This window comes from Gobio gobio (genome assembly GCF_949357685.1).
Source record: "Gobio gobio genome assembly, chromosome: 18".
In the NCBI taxonomy this organism is placed as follows: domain Eukaryota; kingdom Metazoa; phylum Chordata; class Actinopteri; order Cypriniformes; family Gobionidae; genus Gobio; species Gobio gobio.
This window is the reverse complement of record NC_137111.1, coordinates 30,762,461-30,772,541: the sequence shown is the minus strand read 5'-3', so window position 1 is coordinate 30,772,541 and position 10,081 is coordinate 30,762,461. Positions and strand designations below refer to the sequence as shown.

At 37.6% G+C, this 10,081-nt stretch overlaps 1 protein-coding gene across 3 annotated transcripts; it reads right to left on the bottom strand.

Annotated features, from left to right (window-relative positions):
• Positions 1–669: 669 nt before the first annotated feature.
• Positions 670–9,803, bottom strand: mcmbp (minichromosome maintenance complex binding protein). 3 transcript variants are annotated; one of them, XM_079842833.1, is made up of 16 exons: positions 9,657–9,803; positions 9,414–9,499; positions 8,922–9,062; positions 7,963–8,004; positions 7,037–7,129; positions 6,771–6,900; positions 6,487–6,644; positions 6,141–6,238; positions 5,884–6,053; positions 4,909–5,032; positions 4,577–4,694; positions 4,287–4,452; positions 2,193–2,326; positions 1,463–1,627; positions 1,202–1,290; positions 670–1,115 (listed from the first exon to the last, which is right to left on the bottom strand). In XM_079842833.1, the coding sequence occupies exons 1-16, from the start codon at positions 9,712–9,714 to the stop codon at positions 989–991; spliced, it is 1,899 nt and encodes a 632-aa protein (XP_079698959.1). In that variant the 5' UTR covers positions 9,715–9,803; the 3' UTR covers positions 670–988. The 3 variants fall into 3 exon arrangements, with proteins under 3 accessions (XP_079698959.1, XP_079698960.1, XP_079698961.1); XM_079842834.1 differs by having other exon boundaries at positions 7,037–7,126; XM_079842835.1 differs by having other exon boundaries at positions 7,963–8,001.
• Between the last annotated feature and the right edge of the window lie 278 nt (positions 9,804–10,081).

Here is a 10,081-nt window from a genome sequence, read left to right as displayed (position 1 = left end):
ATTAGTTTTTTTTTTAAAAAACATTCCAGGATTTTTCTCCACAATGGACTTCAATGGCAACCAAAATGTTGATGGTCCAAATCAATGCAGTTTCAAAAGGGCTTCAGAGGCTCTGCGCAATCCCAGACTAGGAATAGGGTCTTACCTAGTGAAACGAATGGCCATTTAAAAATAAAATTGAAATGTATATGCTTTTTAACCTAAATTGCTCGTATTGTGCTGCTCTGCAGCTCGCCACGGATTGCGTAATCACGTTGGAAAGGTCACGCTACACGTAGGCGGAAGAACGGAAGCAAATTAGGTTAAAAAGTATATACATTAAAAAAAAAAAAAATTTAAATGGCAGATGTTTTTGCTACATCAGACCATATTCCTCGTCTGGGATCGCACAGAGCCTTCGAAGCCCTTTGAAACTGCATTGATTTGGACCTTTGGACCACCATTTTGGTTGCCATTGATATGCCATGCTATTATGTGGAGAAAAATCCTGGAATGTTTTCCTCAAAACTTAATTTCCTTTCGACTGAAGAAAGAAAGCAATCTTAGTAAGATGGGGGTGAGTAAAATATCAAGAAATTTTCATTTTGAAGTGAACTAATCCTTTAATGTTAACAAATGGAACCTTACTGTAAATCGTTACCCCATATTTTAAATAAGACTATATATGCAAAGTATTCAAAACTTTATTTTTCCCAATACCCTTGTGCCATAAGTGTACATATTAGCTGTAAGGCAGTTATCCTTTGTCACATGTCTGCGTTTGCATATAAATGTTGATATACAATGCAAGTACCAAAATCAAAATTTAACAATGCATACATCAAAAAACTACTTCACCAGTGTCTGTAAGGTTTCCCACAAGTTTAAAATGAAGTAAAAAAAAAAAAAAACTGATCTGTACATATGCCATATGAAAACATTGCATTTTAAATCCAAAATATTAACAAGTATGGTTACTGTTGAAGTACATGTAAATAGCAATATATATTTAAGGCTCGTTTCCGTTCACAGATTTCTGTTGCGGTGTTCGACTTGTTCTCAAGACCTCTAGCTGCTTGGCTTTCATCCAGCCATCTCTAGAGAGTGTGTTCTGCCCGTGACTTAATGACAGCAGCCTGAATCAGAATACAAATTGGTATTTAATTAGCTTATTATGGTTAACAGAACTAGATTAGCTGTGAAAGTGCAATTAAAACTTCACCTCGCAACAACCAGCAATCTATGGAGGTCTTCCGCAGACATACTCTGAGGGTCATCTTTTCGCATTTCTACGAAATCCTCTTCTACTGCCTACAGATCAAGACCACCAACCATGAGACAAGTGCTGAATTTGGAACATCATATAAGCATACTACCCTTACCATATCTTTCTATGGTAGAAAAAGTAAGTGAAGTATGCAGTTCTGAATTAAAGACATTTAAATCACAATACACATCCGGACAACATAGACAAAATCCTGACCTTTGTGATCTCATCCGAAATGTTGTAGTTCAGGGCACGTGCCATACTCAGATAGATGCGATACTTGTTGAGCTGAGATGGAACCTGCGCCACCTGCACCGCGCTCAGGTACTCTTCCAGGTTAGGTGGATTAAGGGTGGGCCGTAGGTGAACCTGACAGTCAGACTGAGGAAAGCAAAGAAGAAAATCTCTTCAAAGACTCATTTAAATGCTGCTTTTTGTACCGTGCCATGTTTTCGAAACGACTGAGCTTTGATATTTCAAAATTCTCGTTTGCAGAAATGCCAGAAGCCATTAAGGAGTCATGAAACTACCCATAATAACCCTTTAGTGCCTTTTTAAACTTTGTAAAATACTGTGTATTGAGCTTCATGCCATTAAATAAATGGCTTGTCCTGCCCTCTTCCTCTAATGTCCTTGTGGTAGAGTTGCCACCATGGCAACTAGAGAGCTGACGTACAGGAATAGCACAGCACATTCCACAGGCTGTTAGCATCACAGCAAGAGCCCAGTCAGGGAGCTGACGACAACCCTGTGGACTGTAATGGAAATATTAAGCTGTCTTTACAACTGCCCGATGGAAACAACTCCCATGGGAGAGGCATTCACCCCTAAGTCATTTTCACCTGTTGGAAATTAAGATGCCGGTCTCTCTAATTCACCCCCAAATACATGTGGGTAATATTTTAATAATAAAACGCTGAAAGAGACTCAGGCCTGATGTTCTTACCGGGAGGAGTGATCGGCCCTCGGATGCGATAAGCACGTTAATATTGCAGGGGAATTCCATCTGGTGGTAGTTGAAGTCGTAATCAACCTTCTGCCAGGAGATCAGGTTCCCCAGCGCAGTGATATTCTGCACCCCTACACCCAGAACAGACATTACACAAAGCCTTGTGTCTCTACGAACAACGAGCAAGATAAATACATTGAACAATGCAGTCTAAAAGTAAATTCCAGCTGCTTCAGAAAAGGATGTTTACACTTCCTTTAAGCGTGCAACTGTGTCTCTGACAGAGGCTGGATGATGAGTGTACTGATATTAATGTAGAACGTCAAGGCTATTGGTGGAGACTCTCAATTCTAAAGGCGATCCAAGTTAAAGGGGACCTATTATGCCCCTTTTTTAAGTCTCAGGTGTCCCCAGAATGTGTCTGAAGTTTCAGCTCAAAATACCCCACAGATAATTATAGCACACCCCAAGTATGCTCAACCTGTGTGCAAATCCTGCATTGTACTGACTGACTGCGCATTTCTTGGGCACATTCCCTTCATAAATAAAATTAATCCAAAGAGTCCTCAGTGACTCATTGAGACTCTGTGTTCATTCAAAAACAGAGCAGTTATAATGTCTACGTAACTGACATTATAGTGAGGATATAAACATAGCAGACTGTGTGTGGCTCAACCAGGGCGGGATCTATGCTAATAGGGCAGAGATCATGGGCAGGGCTAACGTCACATTAGGCAGAAATCTGGGAAAGTTTCTGATTTATGGGAATTATAAAAAAAAAAAAAAGGAGTGGATGGATTTTTAACCATTATAGGGTGGTTGTTTACACACACACTCCAGACACATTTATGTTCAAACCATGTAAAAGTGAATCTTGCATAAAGGTCCCCTTTATGACTATATAAACTTCAGTGTACTAATGCAATGCTACATAAATGGCCAGACTAAATGATGCTTGCTCTGACCCACCTCCTCCCTCAGTATAGTTGCGATTGCTGTGTAAATGCCTTTTGGCCACCTCTGAGCAGCATTAAACAGTCTATGTAAAGACACCTAAATGCCACTTCAGAAGAGCTTTCTGTGCTATCTCTGCAGTGTAAATTTGGCATAAGAACAACTATGGCTATGTATATCTTGTTATGAATAAAAAAGGCTTTTAGAAACAGAAATGCATGCATTTATCAACACCACAAGCAGCCACTTCCTGACAGACACTACACTTCTCATACGCTGGAGTCCAAAAAACTGAGATCACGTTTTTTTGGAATTAAGACATTTTTTGCATTACACATTATTTATTCGGTAATGGACATGAATTTCAGAATCTCTCAGAACTAGTTTGGCCTCTCTTTTGCCACTGATAACATCACTCGAGCTGCATGAACTCCACAGGTTTGTGTAAAACCTGATGATCATGTTTTTCAACAAAGAGCATCTTGAGCTTCAATGAAAGCAAGAACCTCTATCTGTACAGTGTCACATGATCAATGTCTCATTTTCCTTTAATTAATGCAATCTAATTTCAGATTTGGAAAGTTGTTTTTGAAAGTTCTAAACGTTAATCTAAATTTTGCAATCCTATTCACACATTCATTTAAATGAGAATTACATGTGTTCCGAAAAAATAGAGAAAAGAGAAAGCTATTGGGAGAATTTCACTGTGTGCACAATTGGTGTTTTTGCTTTGATGTCATATCTAAAAAAATATGCCAGAAAAAAAACGTATTTAGTAAATGTGGCAAATATTCACGATATTCACGAAGTCTCCTTCACGAAGCTAATGAAACGTATGTCAATATGCATCCCTACAAACATGCATATATCAGCACTGTGCACAATATTTTTTTTTAATCCAAATGTATCACAAAGTACTCAGATTCAGATTCAAAGGCTTGCATTGCACATTATTTTCCTGTCAAACAGATTAAGATCTACAGCACACCTTTCAATAAAATCTAAATTTCAATTGGACTGAGATGTTAATAAATAAGATTATAAATGGATTATAGGTTTCATGTAAACAGACTTTTGCACTCCTACTGTACGTCTAGTCAGCACACAACGTTTCTCTGCTATAATCAGTGCTCTCACCTGTGGTATCCAGTTGGCCCTGCTCCAGCTGTGTCTCATCCAGCAACAGTGACGTGTTATTGGCCAGCTGAAGAATCCCACTCACCAGGCGGTTAGCCGTGTAATCTTTCCGGGGCACCATGCGTTGGCTGTTCATATTATGCAGGCTCATGCATAGCTGGAATGACTACCAAGAAAGGGGAATCAAGTTTAATAGTAGTAGCAATGGCATCTTCTATTATTATAGGATTTAATCAATTATTTCTATAAGAGAAGTAATACAATTCAAAATATACATCTAGAGGACTTACAGATGGCACAAGCTGTTGTATAACCTTGTAGAGATGCTCAGTGTATGGAGAGCTGTGAGGACAGCCACTGAGATTCAATGTGAACTTGCCCAAAGGAAGAACATCCCGTCTGCTGTATCTAAAATCAAGACACAATGCAAACTTTAGTCTGAATGACTGTGGGTAATTATGTTTGTGTAAGAAATATGTCAATCTCTTTAAAGTGGAAAATTATCTTAATAAATCTGGCAAATAGGTGGCATGGGACTTTCCAAAGTGTACAATAAAAATGCTTAAATTAGAGACATAAATTAAACAGCATGCTACTAAACCACTCGAAATGAGAAACGTACACATTGGAGATGAGATGGAGAATGAGGTACTCTGCAGCGAGTGAATCCCCCATCAGGACATGTGTGAGGTAGGTGAGCAGCTCTGCTCTGACTGAAGCCAGTTCCCCAAGAACACTGCTTAAATCTGAAGACAGCATCCACAGACATCCGAAGTCAACAATCACGATACCAAATGTCTACAGTCAATGTCAATACTAAAAAAAATATATATCACAACTCTAGCTACCAATTTTGACACCACAAAAATAGATTATATGGTATTTTCATGTCTTAATAAAAGTATTAGTATTGTTCAAGTAAATAATCAGAAATTAAGAACAATGAGTTTCATCTTGCCAATATCTTTTAATATCTTAAAAATATATTTAAATCTTGTCAATATAATCATTAATATTAAAACAATAATAGACAGTTGCAGCTCTATTCAACTGCATTTACACCACTGTTGTAATTAAACTATTACAAATCACTTTTCATTAAATAGAATTACCACTGACATGTAATTATTAGATGTAAAATTTACCTAATAAAATGAAAATTATTAATATTACTTTGGAAACTACTGAAATAAAATGAGTTCAAGTGCAAATACTAAAATGGACTAAAATAAATATAAATGAAAGCTAAGTAGAAATAAAAATATTAATAAAATGAGAAAAGCACAGAATTACTAAAACATTCAAATTAAAACTAAAAATATAAAAGAAAACGCTAAATAAAAAAATTACTAAATACTATAACAGACTAATTTCAGAGAGGAAGCACAACACCCCCACCCAACAATTACAAGAAATTGCATTACAAACTAAAAATATACCACATTATATTACGGCGTCAGGGAGCCAATATCAATATACGGGACACTCACAGAACTTCCAGGAGAGGTGGGATGTCTGCTATAATAGTATATAAATAATACTACACTGATTTACACTGCAAAACCTAAATCACTGAATAATGAGAGTTATGTCTTACGGTCACCATTATTCTCCAAGGCACTGGAGGGCAGTAGTGGGTTGTTGTGCACTAGAGGCCGGGCATACAGCATGTGCAGTCGTGGTACAAGGGATGCAGGAGGGCTGTGAACTCTTTGCTCCTCCACAGTCTCCATGCCTTCTGTGGGGTCCAGCAGTGAAGATGCCTCTCTGAAAACATGAAACAAACAATACATTACAGTTTAATTGAGAACCTCCTATTGCAATTACAACCATCCCAAAATGATTGCAGATTACCTTTCATCTGCAATCACACTTAAGGCAGGGTCCACAGAAAGGATGCCAAATACTTCCAGCATGTCATTCAGTTTGAAACGGTCCCAGTCCTCATATACCTGCCAATTACAGAGGATGACCAAGTTACGCGGCTGTCTGTGTAGGTGGGGAACAATTCAATGGAGCAAACCATCATATTATAGCAAACAAATTACAATGTTAACATGTGCCTGCTCAAGAAAACTCGATTATAGTGTTAGTCTAAAAAGTATGCATTAAAAATGACAACCTACAAGAAAAAAAGCCATTTAATTGGGTGTCTGTCAAGATGATGGGGTAAGAGTTTAAAATGAAGGAACAGTTAAACCTTAACAAGGCAGGCTGGGCCCTTTTCTCCAGGCAAAGGGAAGTTGAGGTCCAGATTGGATGTGCAGTGTGATGGGGACGAGTCCTCCTGACTGGGGGCTTTTGTCTCCTGACGCTTCGGCTCCATCTTGCCATTGGACTCCGCAGAACTGTGAGCTCCTGTTTAAAGAAAAATGTAAATTTAAATCTTCAACATTAGCCCATATACTTGATAGATTAAAAAATGTCCACATACTAACTGGAAATTCATTTTTCAGACCGATGAAGTAAATTTTTCCTTCTTACCTTGACTGACATCTTTCACCTGTTGGGGCTGTGTGTCCATCTCATCATCTTCCTCATAACTGCGTTTATGCCTGTTAGGGACATAGGAAGTGGAGGGCACCACTCGCGCTTGGCTGGTGCCCGCATAGCTGTTCTGAGTCGTTAAGGATAGATGAACTACCATATAGGTCAATAAGAACAAGGGAAACCACCAATAATATGCTGTCAAAACGCTGGTAAAATCTCAAGTAAATGTAAGATAGTTCTTTGGTCCATGTAAAGGATATTTCCTTGACCCACTGAGATTCTCCCGGAATGGGGACACAATAAAATGTCTGTCTCTCTGACGTCACCGTGTTTCTGGAGTTAAAGTCCACCTGCTGATATAAAGTCCAGTTGCTTATGTCTATTTAAAAGCAGCTGCACAGACCCAAAGTAAAAAAATATTTTTTGTTGTACTTTGTCATGTCAGTTTCTCAACAACCCCCTGAGGGCATTTACATGTATGCTGTATGGAGACACTTTAATTAGAAGAAACTGCTTTGAAAGTATACATTTTTATAATTTAATGCATGTTCAGTTCATAGGGATTTGAACCCATGATCTTGGTGTTGCTATGCACTATTGTTTGAGCTTCAGGAGAGCACACAGAAGAAGTGTTTTTCCACACTTCTTTTGTTTAAAATGCAAAAAAACAAAAACAAAAAAAACAAACATATTTTTTTAAATATTCACAAGATTATGAACAAATAGAAGTTTATTAACATTAATGGTTTGCAGATTTTACCAGATTTTTTTTAATAGTGTAATTTTTGGTAAATTGGGTAACACTTAGTTTAGGGTCCAATTCTCACTACTAACTAGATGCTTATTAACATGCATATTACAAGGATATTGACTTTAGTAGTACTTATAAAGCAGATATTAATGCCTTATTCTGCATGATCATATTCTCCATCCATTAATCCTATCCAATACCTAAACTTAACAACTACTATTAATAAGCAGTAATTAGGAGTTTATCAAGGCAAAAGTTGTAGTTAATAGCTAGAATTAAACTAAAGTGAGACCATAAATTGTATTGAATCAAATTAGGGTAAATTTGAGGCTAACAGTAAACATTTTACCCACATTTTGAACATAAACATGCATTTATATAAGGCTTAGAATACAAATGCATTGGACTGTGTGCTGTGTGCAAATATTTACTCACCCCACAATCTGTGACATCTTTGTATTTTCCACATTTCACCTGCTGAGAGTAAGGACACGTTTAGAAATTATTCAAACTGGCCTTTTATCTCAAAAATCCCAAAGGTCGTAAACAGAATGAATAGACTGTCGCTGCGTCCCAATTTGCATACTATCCGTCCTTAATAGTATTCGAAAAAAGAATTAGTATGTCCCAAATCGTAGTATGTTGAAAAGAGTATTCCAAAAATTCCCGGATGGTCTACTATTTCCAGTCAGAATTCGAAGTGCAGATCGATGCGCACTCTAATGGCTGATATTGCCCACAACCCATTGCGAGATGGACGAGGATTCGAATAGAACTACAAACGCAGATAAAAAAGTGTTTAAAAACTACAAACATGACGGTTATGCGAGTTCGACGGAGAGGGTTAGATAAAGGGGTTTGAGTGAGCAATTATCAGTATTTAACCTGACGAAAAGATATTTATTCAATATTATCCACATAATATTTCATCTGTAGCAGCATTGTGAACTTTTGTAATGATACGTTTGGCCATTAACTTTTAAATGCATCATTATATTTAAACTGCAAACACATGAGGGGAGTCTCTGCATTAAAGACCCACGAATGGCAGATCAACGTGCTACTACATTTCCCTCAGATACAGTAGGAAATTAAATTGAATGTGGAGGATTTGAATTGTGACGATGATTGACAGGGCAGTTTAAACGGTGATGCACGTAACTAAGCAACAGAGTCCGTTACAGATGACAAAGTAGTATGTCCCAAAGCTTGCATACTCTTCTGCTACACACTCAAAAGTATGTACTTTTTCTTCACAAAAAGAGTACATACTTTTAGGTCGTAGTATAAGTAGGCGAATTGGGACGCAGCATGTATTTATGTATACCGTTGTGTTTAAGGGAAAAAAACGGTGCAAATGGATTTTTAAATCACACAGGGTTAGTAGTACTTACCTTAGAGTTTGATGTGGGATCATTCATCTCATAAACACCCATGAAAAATTCTGGATCAAACATATCTTGGACCATGCAACGGAATTTCACAAGACTATTAGGCTTCAGGTAGTGCAGGGGAACATCATTCAGAGATGGAACCTAGAGAAACCAGGAGATGAATGACACCAACGTCCAACAGATGAACTTGAGGACTTATCCCTCATTAAACGTATTCATTCGGCTACTAATTATGACTATCATCAGTCCCCCATGCATACTCAGGACAGTATGCATGTCAAAGGAATCTGTCAAAGGAATCGGTCTTTTGCATAATATCAATGTCATCTGTCAAAACAAACCGCTCCTCATATCAGCAAGTTAAACAGTTGACTGGCCACTATCCTACAGCACTTAGATTCAGTTACTTCAGCAAGAATACTGCACTAAGCTATTAATGTGTCAAAATACTACAAATACCAGTGAAAATACGATTTTAACAGTTAAAGTTACCCATGTGTGAGCATCGCTTAGTTTCAGTTTCTCTTTGAAATACTCCACAACTTTCTTCTCCCAGTCTGGACTGGAGTGACTCTGGGCTGTAGGAACATAAAGCATAATCGCATTTCAGTACTTTATGCATGGTTATTTTTTATAGTTCAGTGCATGTAAAAAAACATCATAGCAAATAATGACACACGCTCATCTTCGAAAAAGTATTAGTTGGAAAAACACAGTTTGACGGCTACTTCTTACCGAACATCCCATCAACAACACCCAATGGATTATTGATCCAGTCGTGAACCGTAGGCATCGCTGCAGGATTAAGAAATTCACAAAAGTTAAAACTAATACTTCTTTGATCAGAACTACAACAAGCACGTTCCGGGATTCGGCGCCGCACAATACACCGTGGCGGGAAAATTGCGTCATAAAAACTACCATGTGACCGCCCGCATGTTCGCAAGAAGACTAGACAGTAGTTCACCGATATGTACAGTGGCTTTAGTAAACATAGTAGTCAAACGCCATTCTACAAACAATGAGCAACAATCTTTATTATATTAAAGTAAATATTAAAGAATCATATATAACATATAATTTAGAAGATATAAATATATAATAAAATACGTCACATGAAGTTATAATAAATAAGTTAGTTATGTTCAAGTAGGCCTACC